The sequence below is a fragment of the Anguilla anguilla genome, chromosome 12 (assembly GCF_013347855.1).
Source record: "Anguilla anguilla isolate fAngAng1 chromosome 12, fAngAng1.pri, whole genome shotgun sequence".
NCBI lineage: Eukaryota > Metazoa > Chordata > Actinopteri > Anguilliformes > Anguillidae > Anguilla > Anguilla anguilla.
Window position 1 is genome coordinate 40,506,089 of NC_049212.1, and position 20,342 is coordinate 40,526,430.

Sequence of the window (20,342 nt, forward strand, 5' to 3'; positions counted from 1 at the left end):
GGCTTTTGCCCTCATAAAGGTTTTCTTTTTGTACGCTGCCTAACATCGTGCATCTTTTCTTTACATCCTCTACTGTTCGTTTTATTATACCTAATGAATTAATTTTGTATGTGATGTCACTCCAAATGTTTATCCTCTCCATTTGTCTTGTATTAGGCTACTTCCTACACTTTCTTTTTCCCTCGCTTGTGCCTGGGTGCTCTGTACCGATCTCTTAGGGCGGTGTAATCTGGACGTGTAAGCATCTTGTTTTGTTCCTGAACCTTCTTTGTGTGTCTTCTACCACAAAATTGAGAATAAGGGCATTGAATTAATTTTATTGCATAAACGGAACCGGTCTGGGTAAACAGAGCAGCTGTTTCCTTAGTAACTCTGGCCCATAGTGTCTGTCCTCCACTCTCCGTATTAATCATAATTGTCGATTTTCCTTAGCCTGATGGGGAGTTCTGTGGAAAAGGTACCATCAGGGGTTTTTATATTGCACCATTCATCTGACAATGAAAGTGACTTTCAGCGAAGAGGAAACCTGACCTCGGCTACCACCAGCAGTAGCCTATAGCGCTCGCCTGGGTGATGCACTGCAGCCATTTTGAGCCATGACACTCCCCACACACCAGCTGAGGTGGAGAGGGAGGGGGGTAATTAAAGCAGCTGAACTGGGGGGGATGACTTATTCCTGTGTAGATTTAAAACTAAATATTTATACTGGATTGTCTCAGACAAAGCGACACAGAAAGCAGCCGTAGCTGGAGACAGAGAGGCCTGTGGGATTTGGGACAAGTGCGCTCCCTGTGATCTGCTTCCTGTGGTCTGTGCCGTGTCACACCTGCAGCGCCGGTGTCTTATTTCCACCCCCCGGCTGGGTTAGGACGTCCCGTGCCGTGCCGGGGGCGACTGGTGTTTGGGGTGGGTGCAGACCTTCCCCCCCAGCCTCCTGACGAGCTCGGCCAGCTCCTGCATGCTGTGGGACTTCTCCTCCAGGAGCTCGTACCGCAGGCTGGAGATGTCCTGCTTGATCTCCTTCAGCTCGCCTGCCCAAACGACAAGGGTTACAGAGTCTCAGGGCAGGGGAACGGTTTTTAAAAACAGGCAAGGGCTGGTTTGAAGGCGTCGTCGTTGGTGCGGTTGCCGTGGCAACGCGCCCAGCTCCGCAGTCCAGCGGGACGACGGGATTGGGCGTTTCCCTTCCGGGCCCTTACCTTCGTTCACCTCGTCGCTCTCCTTATCCACTTGTGCTTTGAGGATGTAGCGCTTAATCAGCCTCTTCATTATCTTCTGCAGGAGAGCACAGACCAGGCAGGAGAGCACAGACCAGGCAGGAGAGCACAGACCAGGCAGGAGAGCACAGACCAGGCAGGAGAGCACAGGCCAGGCAGGAGAGCACAGACCAGGCAGGAGAGCACAGACCAGGCAGGAGAGCACAGACCAGGCAGGAGAGACAGACCAGGCAGGAGAGCACAGACCAGGCGGGAGAGCACAGACCAGGCAGGAGAGCACAGACCAGGCAGGAGAGCACAGACCAGGCAGGAGAGCACAGACCAGGCAGGAGAGACAGAGGAGATTCAGGAGCACAGCAGTACATTTCACACAGGAATGTCTTTTTTTACTACAGCCACATATAACCAAAGGGCACATATTCAATACTAATTTTGTTTAAACCACTGTGAGTTGCAACAGAATTGCATATTTATTAGTGCGAGTCATTAAGTAAGTGTATTTGCTGTTTGCTTATTATTTAGCATTTGGTACACATGCACACGGGTGCATAAGGGTGATTTTTACCTGGTGACGACTTGAACAAGGTGAACTTCTAGCACTTGAGTCCTTGCTTTGTCCAAGCTGAAACGACACACAGAGAAGTCCCATACTCAACGGATTCATGAATATGTATATTAATATTCAGATACTTCCTGAAGAGCGAAATAACATGCCGATTTGAAGCTGAATTTCCTCTCGCCCAAAATCTGTGCTGCAGTGTTTCATCTTGCCACATGGGGGTGCCATTCAACAGATTTATGAGTGTGCTACTGTTAGTCATATATTATATTCATTGTATTGTCTCACTGCACCGTATTTAAAAATATTGAGATCCTCTGCAAAAGGTAGCTTCACTATACTACAAAACAGCTCAAATGCTACAAATCAACTGAATTCCACTGCTTTCATATTTTCTCTGTGATACGAGAATTATGGGACAGGCGCAGTATTAAATCTATGGATCGCCAGTGCAACAGTAATGGATTTTTGGCGGTAGTATACTGTAATGTTTAGGGACCTGGGGCAGTAACTCAGCGGCTCCAGGTTCCATTCTCAGATGGGGCACCAGGGATGGGGGGTTACTGTACCCTTGAGCAAACTACACAACATCAACCGCTTTAGGAAAATGGAATGTGTGTTAATAAAAATGTAAAACTGTGTAAGTCTGGATAAGAGTTTGAACAGGGGAGTGTTTGACATTACTGAGTTAGGTGGATAACTGAACTGTGTAAAACCCAGAACAGCTCTTTTTTACTTTAGTCCATTTTCCAGATTTGGGAGTCTTCTGGGTTTTACTCAGTGCAGTTACCCAGCTAACTCAGTAATCCAGCTTTATGAAACAGGACTCTGTGCTTTTTTTGTTTTGTTTTGCTGTGCTCTGGTTAAAGGGGCCCTGCTTAGGAAAAGGGGGTGTGAGAGGGGACGGGTCTGGGTTTTTTGGGTGCAGGGACAGTCCCACCTCGCTGAGCTCTGTGTCCCCCCTGAAGTTGCCCCCGTTTCTGCGGGCCAGGGGCAGCAGCAGGTCCCGCAGACCCAGCGCCAGCCTGCACAGGGACTTTGGGCTGGGCACCAGGTTGTACGGGACGGGGAGCGTCCCTCCCTCCTCGAAGTAGGAGAACCACAGTTTGGCTCTGGCGAATTTCCATTCCACGTCAGCGTCGTCCTGAACTCAGACGGATGGAAACAGACAGGCAGACGGACGGACAAGCAGACGGACCGACAGACACAGACAGACAGAAAGACAAACTCAGATGGTTCGATTTTTTCAGGTACAGGACACGTAGTATGTATACTGACACATAAGCAAAAAAAAAATTAATTTGTATTTCTAAAATATATTTAATTATTTGATAGGGACGGTGGGCAGCCACCTGTCCATGCCAGAATTTTCCATCAAGCTAAATTTCATCTGTTGTCCCTGGGCAGGTAACCATAAAAGACAGTGTGCATAGGATGTCAATTGCAAGGGATTCAAACATGTAAATACTGTGCCCACCCAGGAGGTATGTGCTCTATCTGGCACAGTGGTATCCGCTCTACCCCCTTACAGGGCTGTAGGGTAACCGGGCTATTTCACCCTAAAACCAGCAGCCAATCCCAAACCAGGAAACCAGGTGAGACGACTTAACTGCAGTCGTCTGTGTTAATTGATCGATTAGCATCTGAGGAACAACCAAAGCCTGCACTTCCTGCAGATCTCCTGGAACAACAGCAAACGCGGTTACCCTAGCAGCTTAGCTTTTGTGCTTCCTCTTCTCTGAATCGCAGCCTTTCGCATGCTATTCCAGGAAAAAGGCTAACGCTGGGGAAACGTCTGGGGCAGTCAGGCTGTACTGGAACAGAAATACACTGCAGCGCAATCAACTGTCCCATTTCAGACCCACCCGCCACCTGTGGACCTCGCAGAACACGTAATGTTAAAAAAATAATTCACCGCTACGCGCGTGTGATTGCAGGGGATACTTTTTATTTTTGTCAATGGTGCTGAGGAAAAAAAAAAAATTCTTAAAACCCCCAGCGTGAACCGCTTCTGTTGGACCATCTGTTTGAGCTTGCTGAGTTTTTTCCCCCCATGCACACCCTCATGATGCCCCTCCAGTTCTGTTCAACTTTAAAATGAAATTCCCTGCCTCATTTTCCTGCGCCTGGGAGTGTCTGGGGCGCGGGGTAATTACCTCTGTGCTTCGGGAGCGGCTCAGACAGGTCCAGGAGCCGTTAGTTAATGTGTAATTGAGGTGGTCGCGCGCGTGTGGAAGATAATGGAACGGGTCACACGTGTATCTCACCCAAACCGCGCGGCGGCTGAGACCGCGGAATGGAGCGGACGAACCAGAGATAACCATCACAAATCGCTTTCGAAGAGAGAATGAGAGAATCCGGCCTGCTCTTGCTGAAAATGTCTCTTACCTTTTCTGCCTGGCACTTTGGGATGTGTGTTTTGTACAAAATGTATACAAATAAAATTATTATTATTATTATTATTATTATTGTTATTTCATTTGTAGATTTGATTTTACTAGCATCAAAATTCAACCAAAAATGTTTTCCACTGTAGTCGATATTTTAGTAGCTCTGGTGATTCATTAGACCGAATGAATACCTGGAGTTACCTGGATTTCCTGGAAAGAGCTGTTTATCATGGCTATGAGCATGTTGAGGAGCACGATGACCACAGTCACGTTGTACACGCCGTACAGGACGTAGCCGATGTTCTCGATGAACTTGTGTCCGTTGTTTATCACCACCGATTTCACTTCCGACAGTCCGAACACGGCCCAGAACAACGTCTTGAAGCTTTCTTCAACCCTGGAGAAAAGCAAGAGCGTACATGAGAGAAAAACAGAAAAACATTAAATGGTAAATGGTAAACGGACTGCATTTATATAGCGCTTTTATCCAAAGTGCTCTACAATTGATGCTTCTCATTCGCCAGAGCAGTTAGGGGTTAGGTGTCTTGCTCAAGGACACTTCGACATTATCACTTTCATGCACAGTGTATATAAAAAACAACGAAAGTTGAAGTCAAATGTCTGGTCAATGAGTATGAGCACCGCAGTGAAAATGGAAACCATTATCGGAATATGATGATGATCACATTCAATAATGAGGGCTTTCACAAAGTACAAATAATAGTGAACAAAAAATGAAAAGGGCAGCAATCATGGATTCTGGTGGTTCTTGTAATGGTTTGAGGCACATTTTCCTGGAATGTTTTTGGGTGCACTAAAACACTTAAAAGGAAAGTTTGATGTCAAAACATACTTGGTCATACCAGTGAATCACCTTCGCTCTACATTAATGGATTTCTGTCCTGCAGACGGGCGAACACAGAGAACGAGCAGCTACCCAGCAGTTTGAATTGCATGACATCAGCGTTATCCATGTTGCAGATCTGGACCCAATTAAACATTTATGGAATATTCTGGAAGATCACCCGAGATGATTTTCTCTATTTGCATCGGCTAAGTCAACTGACTTGACTTTCTAAAGGATGAATGGAGATGTATTCCTGCAGAATTCCAAACATTGGCACATTTTTTTGTGTTTCCATACTGGCCTCACTTCTGGTCCACTCTGTGCCGTTGGCTTTAATCACGACTATAAATGGATTTAGACTTTCACTGCCTGCTTCATTCGATAGAGGACCTGCAGCGTCGCTTTCCGCAGTTTGAATAATTTCTGAGCACGGTCAAATAACAGTAAACAGACAGACAAACGGACAGTAAATGATGATGAATACTCTGCCTGCGCTTTTTCCCCCACTCTAGATTTCACGAGTGAGAAACTGGTCAGTCAGTCCATCAGCGAGGACCTGTAGTGTTCTATGCCGGTTCCTCCGTTGGGGACTGAGTGCTGGGAGACTTTTACGATATGAAGCAATTAAACTAATGTAATGAGGAGCCCTCAGCTGGATTACCTTAATTCAGTCAGGACCATAAATCTGCGCTGAAGTTGCACACGCTGCACTGCTGCCTTCAGAATGTCAAACGGGCTCCCTGCATGCTTCAGAATGTCTGTGAGCCTCTGAAAGCTCCTTTCTGACGTTTGAATTGGGGGGGGGGCGGTCTGAAATTTTTGGTAACTTTCCATGCCCACTTACTGCAGTGATGACAGTGTTTGCCAATATGTACATTTGTATGACTCTGCATTGCGACTATAGACGCGGAAGTCGCTGAATTCTTAAATAAAATCTTGTGCCTCTCTATGACAGACGGCTTCTCACCCCACCTTCGAGTTTAGCTACTTCGGAAAATTTATGAACAAAACAAATGTACGACGTGGTCGAACAATGTACCTTACGAACCAGTTCGTTTGAAGCATTCAGAAACTTTACACAAATTTACACATTTACATCATACACACACTGGTGAGGTTCAGTCTCACCACAGTGTGCGTCTACTTTTTTCAAAACACCAGTCAACTATTTCATCTTTTAACTCAATGGAAATAACGTGTTCAAGTCAGTTTGTATTTAGGAAAGTATTTGCCATCTTGGGATTGGGGAAGGGGGATGTCAGATTTGTTCATGTAATACTCATGGCTCAAAACATTTCACGTGGTGCGCAGTTTTCAACATTGAACCAGGTTTGCATATTCTCACATAATGATTTATGAGATGGAACATCTGGAGCTATACACGTTTTGGCTTATCTCCCCCCACTGCAACCAACCAGCACAATGTTCGGATAAACTCACGTGGTGAAGGCATTGTTCTGCTTGGCTCCAAGGTAGTAGGAGTAGAGGTTGAACATGCCGATCATGAAGGCCAGGAAGACCATGATGAAAATCACCATGAACTTGAAGATGTCCTTCACCGTCCTGCCCAGCGATATCTGCAGCGGCCCGAAGCTCTCGTTGGCGGGCAGGATGTAGGCGATGCGGGAGAAGCTCAGGACCACGGCGATGGCGTAAAGGCCCTCGGATATCACCTGGGGGTCAGAGGGCACCCACTTGATCCGGGCTGCGGCGGAAGAACCAACAGAGGCAGTTATTTCCGTTTTTTTTTTTTGTTGTTTTTTTTCAAACGGGTTTCAAAATCCAAAATCAAAACAACAAAACTTGTTGAGGCTTTCTATAGTTTGCCTCTAACAGGGCTTGCCGTTCTGCAGCCTGTGCTAACTGGATTCTGTGACTTGGGGCAATTACAGAGTAGATTCCATTCGCCTCAAGGACATTTCTGCCCATAGTGTGGGCAGTGTAACTGAAGTCTATGGCTTCAGGCGCAGGTGCATGCGAAGCTTATTGACTGAGATGGTGACAAACCGACAGAATTATTATTAGTGGAACTAATATTGTGACCTTGGAAACGCCTTTACTACCAAAGAAAATTAGTTAGGTAATGAGTTCCACAAGGAAACCGAGGCGGTAAAGCTTCCTGCTTTTTCAGAGTTATTCACTTTGGAAATGGATGCCTTAGCCTATTAGCTTTCAAATAGAAGCACAGCCTTGTGGTCAGTTAATTGACAGGAGCCACCACAGCAATTCTACACACCCCAATTTCGTCATTTTTAAAATACTTATGAAAATCTTATTTAAAAAAAAAAACTAATTGTATTGTCAAATAATTGTCAGTAGTTTCTGTTTTTGCATTTGCGTTGGTTGGGGATGGACTCTTATCGACTCATCTGCGGTCATAGTCTTGCTGTGAGACGCACCGAGGCGGTAGTACTCGATGTGGAAGGGCAGGGTTATGTTGGACAGGTCCGTGTAGTGCTCGTTCACGTAGATCTGTGCCGAGTGGGCGTGCCAGAACGCCATGAATCTGGCGATGAAGGACGACACAAAGATGGCCAGCATTCCGAAGTCCAGAAGGTTCCACGGCTCCAGCAGGTACTCCCGAGGGCCCTGGGACCAGATCTCTTTGCATTCGGCCCAGATCATCCCTAAAAGCACAAACGCAAGACATCAACCCTTGGAAAAGCTGGTCAGCCAAGAGTCTGTCTCGTTTCTTTCTAATCTGTTTCAAATTATGCTTATGTCGTTCACCAACTCATAAGGTTGACATCCTTCTTGCTGGAAACCAGTGAAGCAAAGCTGTCACTTTTAGTTTTCATAGTACGGAAGGATAGTATAATCATTTTTTAATCTATACAACATATGAGAAATTTTCCATTTAGTGTAATATTAACACAAATTGTATTAACACAAAGGGAGATGGGTACTACATTGCACCCCTTCTGCAGTTCCTTAAAAACCTTGCAGTTGTCATGTATATCTGTCTGTTAAGGAGAGTCAGCAGTTAGACGTGGAGCGGAATGGAATTCGCAAGGTTAAGGGATCTGACCTACGACCCAGGATATAATTAGCATCTCCATCCAGGTGAAGGGGGTGGTCTTCATGCGGAACAGCTGCAGCGGGTGGTCCTGGGTCGTCATGTCGGGGAGCAGACTGGTTCCCTCGAAGCGGTCGGCTGCGTTCATGACGAGGAGGATGAGAAAAATGATGAAGGACGCCGCGTGGGCCACGAATTTCATAAAGGGGCCTCGCATGATCCTCCCCAGGGGGGGGGGGGGGGGGGGAGAGAGAGAGGGAGGGCAGTCGAGAGGGAGAGAGAGCGACAGGGAGGGTGGAAGAGAGGGAGGCAGAGGGAGAGTGAGGGAGCGAAGGGGGAGAGACAGCAGGCGGGCCGGAGGGAGAGAGGGAGGGCGAGAGGGAGAGAGAGAGGGAGAGGGCAGGTGGAAGGGAAAGAGAGTGGGAGGGAGAGGGGGAGGGCAGAAGGAAGAGAGACCGTGAATTGATTCAATCTGAATAAAAGGAAAAGCATGCCAGTGTGGATGAGGGGAAAATGGAGAAAGGAAGAAATTTGCCAGACTGAGAAAATTCAATCAGTGATAAGGCTATGATGTTGTTATGCAGCAAACAGCATAACAATAACACAAATTCTGTCCTTTTGTAGAAGTTTATTAAAACTGGCAACCCTGGGCTGCTCGACTGCTACATATATAGTCATTTAATGACTACTGCAGTATATTCATTATTTATAACTAGCAATCTATGATTCATAATGCTGTTATTAATGCTTTATAAGCCATGTATCATTTTACAGGGTAAAATACAGTGTTGCATTTTACATAACAGAAATACTTGCATTATATTATTTAACAATAGTGTTATGTAAAAATGATCAATTTCCCAAGCACAATGCTCTCTGCTAAATACAGTGGGTCTAGTCCACAGATATTTTTATGCTTTCTGTTCTTTTATGTTGGGATGTAACAGCATCTGAAGCTTTACGTATCAGGACGGATTACTGCACGTCTCCTCGAAGAGAGCGATCGATGCGATGCTTCCTCGAGACGCAGCGAATCTCTGAATGGAAGCAGTGCCACCGCCACCCTGATGGCTTTTTAAAGCTGGGATCGCGCACAGTCGGGGCTGTGCTTTTTTTGTTTTTTTTTTTGGTTTTTTTTGGGGGGGGGGAGAGGGGCGGGGCCAGCCCAAGCTGACCTTGCTCCCGGGAGCGATCCAGTACACCACGGCCAGCAGAGGAAGGCCGATGAGCACGCCCAGGACCACCAGGATCTTCACGGCGGTGGTCTGCTGCCGGAGGCCCGACAGGTTCTCGTACCAGATGGAGAGGAGCTGCTGCTGGCAGTTCGGATGGGCCACAAACTGCATGGAAATACAGGAGATATATCCCTTACCGTAATGCAATATACTGCAACGTACTGTAAATATATGGACAAAAATATGGTAAATATTACATTACATTTATTTGGCCAGACACTTTTATCCAAATCGACGCACAATAAGTGCATACCAAAGCAACACAACAAAACACAGGTCTGATAAGGTATAATACTAATTTTGTAGCAGTTATTCCTAGCCATGAACACATTAAGTTCACACAATAAACATTACTCTCTGACCTAACCTATGCTAAAAATACATATATTTCAAGGCAATAAGATAAAAAAAGATAATGCAATATGTTCGTGGAAATAAGGAGATAATTAGTGTATTTTCCCACAAATTGTGAATTGATGTAACATTCCTTATAACATTGATAATTTTATTTCAGTATCTTGCATTATATTCCATGAACAAGACAAATCTTAATTTAAGTCAACTTAAGATGAAGTCAATGCTTAAGTCAAGATCAAGAAGTCAGAATTTCTTGAAACACAGTGCACTGTAGTCTTTAGAGGGTTTTGATAATGTGAGAAAATAACACTGCAAATGTTATAATTCCCATCCGCTAAGAATCCATTGCTTTTCCTTCAGTTTTTTTAAATTTACTTTTTCAAACGTTCAAATTCTTTGACGAGGATTTTCCTGCTTGCCCATGAATGATCATAATATAATATCTTTGCAGCCATGATATACGATACTTTCACCCTTACCTTTTTCAGCTCGTACTTGATGGCGAGTTTTAAGCGAATGAGGCACGGCCGGCAGGATCCGTCCAACGTCCGCGAACTTTCCCTCGATTCGCAGTCGCCGTTCAAGATGGCTTCCACCTCTTCCGTGTTCCGGCACAGGTCCAGCAGCCCCACCACGAAATCTTTACATTGCATAGACAGTTTCTTATAATCGTTCTGTAATAAATAAAAAAAATACACATGGAAAAATTCAGTGGAAGAATCGAAGATGGGATGGCCTGAAGAGGAGAGTGATATATCGGTAGACAGGGTGTCTATAAGAAGTTGAATATGAATGAGATGACCTGAAGATCAATAAAAGCAGCTCCAAGGTTACCAGTCAGGACCTGCTTTCGCGGTTCTTCATCCCACAGGATTGTGTGCACGATGACCTATGACCTATGACTAAAGCCTTCGATTGTACCACAGAGGTCACAGAAGTAGTGAAATATTAATGGGTTTGACACCAGGTGGAGACTCGCAGATGGCATCATAAAAAAGGTAGTCTGAATATAAAACAAGTTAATTTCTAAAGGGCAGTAAAGTGTTGCAATAAATCTGCCTTAATTTCTCCCAGACTCTCATGCGTGAGGGCTTAGCCAATACGATTAGCACACCTGCAACAGGCATTGAGTCTATTCCTGAAAACTGCATATCAGCACAAAGCAGAGAGAACCCGCTGCTGCCATTTTTTTATTAGATTACAGACAGAATGTCTTGACCTAACCGGGTCACAACATTCTGTAATGTTGCACCAAAAAAAATGCTAGCAGCAAGTTGTTTAATGTGTTAAATCTATGCCATTTTCGAGCATAATCTGGATATAAATTTTGGAGATCATGAGAATAACAGAAGACTGCTAATGTTAAAAAAAATATATATGTATATATAATAAATGTTTAAAAAATGTAGATAAATGCAATACCTACCGAGGATGTATTGCAGTGCATTTGTTTAAAATGGAAATTACTAAGAGCCAGTGAAATCTAATCAGGAAAACTAATTCCTTTGGGACTTGCCCACCCACATACTAGAGACCAGGCAAATCACAGAGATTTCTTGCTCTAAATGTTCATGAATCAACATGTGAGATACAGGAATTTAGCTGTGATTGTGGATTAAACGCACATTTATTATGCCCAATTTAACACTTAAAACCCCAGAACTGATTGTGTGAACTGTTCACATGAATTTGTTGGGGTTTTTTTAACAGTTAAAGTTTTTTTTTACTGGCTCACTTGTCCTCATTGATGATGTAACTACATGGTAGCATCAGCAGAAAGAATTCTGTAGTGTACAGAACCATCTTATCTACTCATGTTCACCCAATTCTAAATTTTTGGATGGTGCATTATCCTACAGCAAGACAATGATCCCACAGTTGCTGCTAAAGCAAGTAAGGAGTTTTTCAAAGCCAAAAAAACGGGAAGATTCTTCAGTGGCATTCACCCAATTTGAATCCAATTGAACATGCCTTTCATATGCTGACGAGAAAACTTAAGGCAACTAGCCCCCGAAACAAGCAGGAGCTGAAGATGGCTGCAGTACAGGCCTGGTAGAGGATCACCTGACAAGATACTCAGCTACTGGTGATGCCTATGGGTCACAGACTTCAAGCAGTCATCACATGCAAAAGACATGTGACAAAGTACTAAATATGACCACTTTCATTTACATAACATTAATATGTCCCAAACATTATGGTGCCCTGAAATGGGGGGACTATGTATAAAAAAGTTCTGTAATTTCTACATGGTAAATCTAAAAGCTGAGAGTGTGTACATTGACCACACATGGAAATTATTCTTTGACTACAAATCTGAAATATGTATATATGATTAGGTACTACAAACTGCAACTCATTGCAATGGGAGGACCACACCAACATCATTATATTAAAATCCCATAAACGGCTGTAATTTGAGAGAGCTTGGGGGAGTTATGGGTATCCCAGGAGGCAGTGCTACACTTTTATATGGCTGTCGTTGAAAATGTGCTGACTTTCTCTATCGCCGTCTGGTACGGATACACAGAGGCACATATGGGGCGGCAGATTGGGAAAAGTGGTGCGTAAGGCTTCTAAAATCACCAGGCTTGATCACCCCTCGGTTTTATCTGTCCACCACAGCAAATTGCTTCGAAAGGCTCATAAAATTTTACTGACACCTCTCACCCTGCAAACTATCTCTTTAAACTACTTCCTGCTTATGCAAGACTAGGGAGCATTCACCACATTTATCTAATAGCACTTATCCTCTAGCCATACGGTATTTAAACTCAACAAAGGTTCTTTGAGCAACCAATGACTAGGCGAAAGCACTGTGCACTCTATTGGATTTTATTGGACATTTTTATTATTGTTGCCATTTAATTTATTTTACTTTAATATTTTTATTTTTGGGGTAATCCTTGTGCTACATCGGTCATTGGTGATCGTAATTTATTATGAGATGGTGTGTATTGTATGTGAATTATGTGACTGTGTTTGTCTTGTCCTTTTGAGCTGCACTGCAAAAAATTCCTCTCAGGGTTTACTGATATGACAATGAAGTATCTTCATCTTGACACTGTGTTAGAAAAATGCTTCCTAATATCAGCTACGATAGGGAAGTTAGGCCCGGCTGGATCACAGGGCTCCCTACCTTAAACTCCTTCTCGATGTTGGCCAGTATGGCGAGCTCGTTGCTGAGCTCCAGGGCAGTCAGGACAGGGTCTTCGCTGGAGAGCGACAGGTAGGCGGGGCTGGCCAGGCCCTTGTAGGCGTTGATGCGGGAGCGGGAGTGGCTGAAGGAGTCGTGCCTCTGGTGGTGGGCGCAGGTACTGCACTTGCAGAAGTAGTCGTGCGGCCTCTCGATGCGTGCGCCCCGGCTCAGCAGGATGTGCACGATCTCGTACTCCTGGCAGTGGGCGGCCAGCAGCACGGGCGTGATGTCCTGCGAGAACCGCGAGCCGTCCTCGTCGTAAGCGAAGAAGTCGTCGTGCGCCATCTCGGCCTGGCCGGGGCTGGCCGTCAGCCGCCGCGGGTCGCCGAAGGCGCGGTGAGCCAGGATGGCCTCCGCGATGCGCACGTAGCCTTTGCTGATGGCCAGCAGCAGGGCGTCGCCGATCCGCGCCAGGTTGTCCTTCTTCAGCAGCAGCGCCGTCACCTCCAGGTGCTCATTGGCCACGGCCAGCTGCAGTGCATTCTGGCCCATGTAGTCCACGCAGTTGACGTTGAGCTCGGGCAGCTGCTCCAGCATCCGGCGCACCACGGGCACGTTGCCGTACTCGGCCGCGTCCAGGAAGCGCTCCTCGGTCAGCGATAGGCTGTCGGAGCGGGCGCTGAACATGTAGGCGGGCCCACGCGCACCCTGCCGCCTCGCCTTCCCCGGGGGGAGCCGCGTCAGGATTGGCCCGTTGCCACTGCCCCGCCTACTGAAGGAGAGAAGCCATCTTAGCAACAGAATTCGAGTAAAGGAAAGTTTCGCAGGAGGGCGTCTGAGGACGAGAGACGTTCCAGGGAAAAGGAGCATAGAGAAACGACACATAGTCTTGTCTGTAATGGCAAGGACGATCTTAGAGATCCAGGGGAATCGTTTTTAAAAGCCTTTTAACATATCAGAAATAAAATAATAACAAAAGCAAATAGCATAGATTTATGCAGTGGTCCTCAATGTGGGGGGTGTACTCCCAAGGGGGGGGGGGGCACAGTGAGGTTTGAAGGGGGGGGGGAAAGCCCTTAGAAACCAATAGGATGTATGCGGAAACATAAAAGTTGTCTAGGTAGGGCTTCAAAAAATTTCCTATTACCGAAGAGAGGGGCAGACTGAAAATGAGAATGAGATGCCATTTTGTTTTAGTTCTTAATTTGTGCAACAAAGAAAGAAATTTGGAGGACAGAAATTACGTACCAACATTACATAACATGGCTGTCATAACATGGAGTGACATATTGGGAAAATGACCAGATTGAGATGACAGCAGCTTTCATATTTGGGCACAAACAAGTCTATCTTGTCCAACATCAGTGGGCGAATGCTGCGGGAACAAATTGCGTAGTCTGAGTGTGGGTTTGGACATTCTGTTACAGACCTTTTCTCGGGTGAAAGAAACTGCAAAAAATAAGTTGGTTTTCACTTGTTTCAGAACATGGTCTTCTGAGTCTGGAGAAACTTTAAAAAAAATCCCATTCTACATGGTTTTTCCTGATGACAAATTGTTCATTTGTGGATCTATATTATTGATATGCTAATGACCTTTGAAACTATCATCAACACCCGTTAATTTATGTCCCTTGAGGGCTGAGAACCGTTGGTTTGCCACCCTTCCTTTACCTGGGAGTCAGGTGTGAATACAGTCTGTCCAATCAGTAACACTACTTGTTCAGTTAAATACATAGGGGAAAAGAAAACCAGGGTTAGATTTAGATTTGAGGTCCAGATTTGAGTATTCATGATCTCCACTCATTCCATCAATAGACAATAGAAAATAGTACTCAACATGTGGTGACCAGATTTCTGTCTGAAAGGACACATTATTTTTTCACAAACAATGTCTTAATTTATTTAATTTTAGTCCTGAAAAACTGCAAATTAATTTTCTGTGGGGTTCATTTTGTCATTATTTCACATTTCTCTCTTTAAATAATGAAACAATAATGTCAAGCAATGCGACTGTTTAGCCCCAACCATGATGGCTTCCGAGACTGCATATTTACAATGGCCTCTCTTATATTTTTTTTATGTGGCTTCTCAGTAAATTTTCATTAAGACTTTCTGTCCACAAATGAGGGAAAGGGGGCGGAGCTTCCGGTGGCAGTTGGCCAACAGCAACTCATCAGCCATAATTCACAGAGGGAAGGGTTCACAGTATACGCTCGGGGTCTTGGGTATGCTAACAGATTGCTCAGTGTTTGATTACATTCTGCCGGTGCCCGCTGTTTCAGCTGAAAATATACCCACACCGCACTATTAGTAAGAGATGTGTCAAAGTGAATCACATTGACCTTTTTCTTAAATGAAATTTTATTGAGGGTAAGGTTTTCAGGGTGGAGTCTAATGTTTTTGTGTTCTGATTTCTGTTTATTCGGATACTTGACTTCTTGTACGGTAGGGCTTCTCAGACTTGGTCCTCACAGTCAGCCGTGTGCAAGCACAGCAGATCTCTTGATCAATTTAGCTTGTTACAGAAGCCTGTTAAAGTGCTTCCATAGTGATCTCTGCAAACTAATTAAGGCAATGCATATTTGGCTTTTTTCCAGGTGCTTGGACTTTGCGTTCTTCAATTTCCAATTTGAATGTTCAAATATATTCAGTGACTCTGTAAACTGGGATACCACAGATTTCACTTGTCAGTCTATAATTTAAATAAAAGATTACATTAAAATTCAGAGGTTACAATTGTGGTTGTAACAAGAAACAGAATGTGAGAGTGTCAGAAATACTCCTTACAGTTCAGAAAAATGAACATTTCAATGGTATAACTATGCGCAGCAGCTGTGAACATTAAATTTGCACACTGGTCACCATAAAGACTGTGCCACATTCTGTATGTCCAGAGACAGACTTGATTAGCCAGTGCGTGCAGCGATCGAAGTTGCACCTCACTTGTAATGTGCAGTGTATATCCAGCACACAGACATACTGAAAACGTGAGGCAGATACTGTAATGATTGGGTAATCAAGCAACTTTAATTTCATTCCTACTGCAAGTCACTGCCATTTACTGTGTGTCCTCCTACTCAAAACCTGTCTCTTCAGTTTCTTTACATGAGCAGCCCTTCAACAACAGGCAGGCGTAGCGATTCGCATGCCATGTTTCTTACAGTAAATCAGGAAGAAAATATATATCACTCCTCGAGCCTTTACATATTCCAAAGAATCAATTAACCACATAAAGGGAGGGAGGTATGTCCCCCTGCTTGTCACAAAAACAAAGCAGTTTGCACCAGCTCCTCGGTGTGTGAGCGTTGCTTACGACTCTTTGGAACTTGATCCGACAAATAAGGGTTTAGATGAAAATTATTCTTCACAGTGTGTGGGTTCCTTGTGATTGGTTAGTTAGTTAGTTAGTTAGATAGATAGTTAGTTAGTTAGTTGTGAGAACTTCCTATTATTCAATCATCTAGTTCCTCTCATGTTGAAAGCCTTCTCAATGCTATGGTTATAAATGGTTCTGCCACCTTCATTTCACATATAAATGGGGTACAGTACAGTACAAAATGTGCCTTGTATTTCTTTTCTAAAACATGACATTTATGTCACTGCTAAGACAGTGAACGAAGAGGCCTTATTTCTTTATTTTTTCATGAGCTGACTTGCTGAAGTAAAGCTCAAAATATTTCATTGATTTAATGACAAGCTGAGCTATAATTTCAAACTGTGTCACGATACATGGCAAAAGGGCACCTTCAGGACATTCTGAAAATATTCTTCTTTAATTCTTTAAGAGATGCATGAAAATGTTGCGGGACTTCCTTCCTGTGTTTCTAAGTAACAGGGCCCCACAGATTGGCTTCCTTCCTGTGTTTCTAAGTAACAGGGCCCCACAGATTGGCTTCCGTCCTGCGTTTCTAAGTAACAGGGCCCCACAGAATTGACTTCCTTCCTGTGTTTCTAAGTAACAGGGCCCCACAGATTGGATTCCTTCCTGTGTTTCTAAGTAACAGGGCCCCACAGATTGGCTTCCTTCCTGCGTTTCTAAGTAACAAGGCCCCACAGAATTGACTTCCTTCCTGCGTTTCTAAGTAACAGGGCCCCACAGAATTGACTTCCTTCCTGTGTTTCAAAGTAACAGAGTCCCACAGACTGGTTCTGTTTCAGGGAAGCGGGTCTATAAGGTAAGCATGATTAGATTCTTAGCCACACGAACAGACGCTGTCAGAGTATCAGCGCCTGTTAGCATGCTGCGTAATGAATCGAGCCGCATGCACTCTCAGTGACTACAAAGCTATTGCATTACAGTGCTGAATATACCGTCATTTACAGTATGAGCTTCCTCTGTGTATGCATGTGTGAGCATGAGTGTGTGTACATCAGCGGTGTTTATGTAATGTCCCAAGTCTAGCATGGAGGATCTAGTGAAGGTATTATATGACCAATCCTATCACCTATCACCGGTCTCGGCTTTCTGAGGATAGGGGGATCCTGTCAGTCTCCGATGCTTCGTTAGAAAGGACTCCACCTCTAGACCCTGAAAATGGATTAAAAATATTGATTTCTTTTCTGCGTGTCTTGGTAATCCTTCAAATGTGAAAGTCTTCTATGCAGTTCTATGCAGTGAAATTCTAATGCAGTTTAGCTGACGTGCAGTGTAAAGGAGAGCTCCCTTTGGGTGGGTTCGGAGTTTAAGAAGTTATTAAATATTATTCTTAAGTATTAAACATGTACCGGGCAGAATATGGCAACATTTGTTTCTGTCTTTAGGGTACTGACTGGCTCTTGCTCACAAGAATCAGCTATATGAGTGATCCCTCAGGAATGGGAGGTAATTGAACTGTAATATAAACATGTTTATGAAAAAAAGCTACCGCAATATTTATTTTGATTTATTTTTAATGCACAGATGCACACCTGCATTCCTGTAGATCCAGAGTGTATCGGTTTTCTTATTATTCCATTCAGTTACTGTCATAATTTTGTAATCTGCTGTACACACCAGTGATGTACTGCTTCCATACTGGAGCACAGCGAAACCTTTCCCCCAGAGATTAATATACAGTGTGCTGCTGTAGCTCATGACTATATCAGAAATGTCAGATTAAATATATGACTGTGCTGAAAGTTAAGAGCATGGGTTGGCCTGCGGTCATGAAGTGCATCAGCTGTGGTCCTGGAGGGCCGGTGTGTGTTTTTGGGTTTTTTTAAAATGACCCTGGCTTAGTTTTCTAAACAACTGTTCGTATGCCAACGCTGGGGCAGCAGTGTAGTACAATGGGTAAGGAGCTGGTCTTGCGAACTAAAGGTCACAAGTTAGACTCCCAGGTAGGACACTGTCGTTGTACCCTTGAGCAAGGTACTTAACCTGCATTGCTTCAGTATATATCCAGCTGTTTAAGTGGATGCAATGTGAATGCTATGTAAAAAACAATAAATAAAATTTTTTTTAAAAATTTAAGTTGTGTAAGTTGCTCTGGATAAGAGTGTCTGCTAAATGCCTGTAATGTAGTGTTTACTCTGAGTAAACGATCCAAGGGTATATGAGCAGCCTTCAACTGTTGCTCAGTAGTTTACCAAAAAAATTAACGATTGAGTAAATAATTAAGTGTAGTTAAGAACAGGGGTTGGTATGAAAATCATCAAAATGGTGAGCTCTTGTTGTGTGCCCCCGCTCTAATGGATGGCATACAGCAGAGGGATCCTTTGCAACGGAGGGGGGGGGGGGGGGTGTAAAAACTCCGCTCCTGGGGGGCTGCAGTGTCCGCAGGTTTTTGTTGTTTTCCTTTCAGTCTGCAGCCCGTTTGGACCTTGGAAACGAGCCGTGGGGGCTGTTTGGCAGACCGGGTGGTCAGACGGATCGCTTAATTAGTGAAATGGACCGAAAAACCAGCAGGCACTGTGGGGCTCCAGGATCAAAGTCCAGTACTCCACCCTTACAATATATCAGAACTTTTAACAAGTCAAGCTCAAAACGCTGTGATTGACGTGACGTCAGTTATTAACAGTTAGCTTTGCAGGAGGATTTCAGAACCATGTTTCTCTGAGCAATGTACACTTCACGCCACAGATGTCCTTTCGAAGAAACCAACAATCAAATAATGTCAAGTGCACTTTGCTTGTAATTGGTTTCCATGGTAGTAAATGTTGACCTGATGTCAAGTGTTTCTTAAATTACTGTGTGTGTGTGTGTGCGTGTGTGTGCATGTGTGTAAAATGTATTCCAAGCCCTTAACTGTATCCAACACTACTGAGTAAATGATCATTTCCTTGTTTTAAATAAACATACAAGCAGATGGCAAAAGTACTACACAATTTTGCAGTTTATGTACGTAGTTTTTATTGGATAGTTGTGTAGTATAATATATTATAGCATATAGTTTGTCGGAACAATTCCAAAAGGCTTCTGCCCAGCAATAATGACTTGGGTACAATTAACTTTCGTGAAGAGGCGTCACAGAAAACCTCGGCAACGGTATACTGGAGATGGAAGGAGTGTCACTCACCCATGGTAATGCCCGTGGTCATTGGAAAAGCCTGTTCCTCCAACTCCCGAACTCATGTGTGGATCATTCTGGCTAATATCCGTGTTTATAACTGTGCGTTTCCTGAAGTCATCGTCTTCGATTAAAATGCGTTTCCTTTCGTTCATTTTAGCGCATCATTCCCGTCGTGCGTTTACGAGCAGCGCGGACCGCAGCGATGACATTTTGGGACCTGGGACCACGCTTTCCCCGCCTGCCTACTTCTGAAGCTGGACTTACCTCCCCGTCTGATTCCAGGGAGAGGATTCAGAGATGTTGGATCTCTTCGCGTTGGTGGCGCGTTACGCTGCGCCGGGCGATGGGGGTTTTGTGGATGGTTTCAAGTGTAACCTTGCTTCTTGGAATACTTAAATCTGTCTTTGAGGTGTTCGTTCGCCGTTGTGAATTTCCCGTCGCAAATCTTCACATAACGGAGCGAATCTTCTTTAAAGAAATTGTTGCATTATCAGAAAATACTTCGTAATAAAGTGAATGGGGTGATAATCTATAGTCATAGTCGGCGAAGCCGGTGGTGAAATGAAAGAACTACTCTATTCTCCGCAATATATTCTCTGTGTGGGATGGGTACTGAGGTGTGAGAGAGCAATGCAGAAGGGAAAAAAAACAAGTTTGGGACATGATAGATGTGCGCGTGCCCAATGACTCTGTATGCTACTATAATTGCATGGCATTGACTAGCCTGCTGGTAGCCTAATAAAGTGTCACCGTATTATTTATGTTATTGATTTAAAAGAGACGAGTGATTCCTGCCTCACCGTTAAATATCCATTTACCTGGGATTTTCCTACAATTAAAATATATTTCACATTATTTATAAATGGCTATGAGAGGTTAAATATATAATCACCTACAGTAGGCTATATAAATCAATAGAACATTCTGTATTGTAAATTGTAAATAGTAGTGGTCGACCTGAACCTATTAATGATAAACTTACATCTGGTCAGCAATAACAAATTTCAGTGCTGCTGAAAGTAAACTGTAAATTTACTTTATTGAAGTACAAAATCAATATGTGTTAATTTTGAACTGAAATTGCAGCACTT

The 20,342-nt window shown here is 44.1% G+C and overlaps 1 protein-coding gene and 1 long non-coding RNA gene across 5 annotated transcripts in view; one reads left to right on the forward strand and one right to left on the reverse strand.

Annotated features, from left to right (window-relative positions):
• The window catches only part of LOC118209582, a 33,759-nt gene extending 14,251 nt beyond the window's left edge, over positions 1-19,508 (forward strand). The window contains exons 2-3 of the long non-coding RNA XR_004761736.1: positions 18,544-18,671; positions 19,409-19,508. This is a non-coding gene — a long non-coding RNA (uncharacterized LOC118209582). The remainder of the gene's footprint in view (positions 1-18,543; positions 18,672-19,408) is intronic.
• Positions 352-19,646, reverse strand: LOC118209580 (short transient receptor potential channel 6-like). Of its 4 annotated transcripts, none has more exons than XM_035385026.1 (12): positions 19,516-19,646; positions 12,761-13,532; positions 10,101-10,295; positions 9,205-9,369; positions 8,042-8,258; positions 7,413-7,640; positions 6,454-6,718; positions 4,368-4,563; positions 2,717-2,920; positions 1,783-1,839; positions 1,200-1,275; positions 352-1,031 (listed from the first exon to the last, which is right to left on the reverse strand). In XM_035385026.1, exons 2-12 carry the CDS (start codon positions 13,445-13,447, stop codon positions 865-867), a joined length of 2,457 nt encoding a protein of 818 aa, XP_035240917.1. In that variant the 5' UTR covers positions 13,448-13,532; positions 19,516-19,646; the 3' UTR covers positions 352-864. The 4 variants fall into 4 exon arrangements, with proteins under 4 accessions (XP_035240917.1, XP_035240915.1, XP_035240916.1 ...); XM_035385024.1 differs by lacking the exon at positions 19,516-19,646 and adding an exon at positions 19,258-19,431 and having other exon boundaries at positions 12,761-13,529; XM_035385025.1 differs by lacking the exon at positions 19,516-19,646 and adding an exon at positions 19,258-19,431 and having other exon boundaries at positions 1,200-1,272.
• Positions 19,647-20,342: the final 696 nt, after the last annotated feature.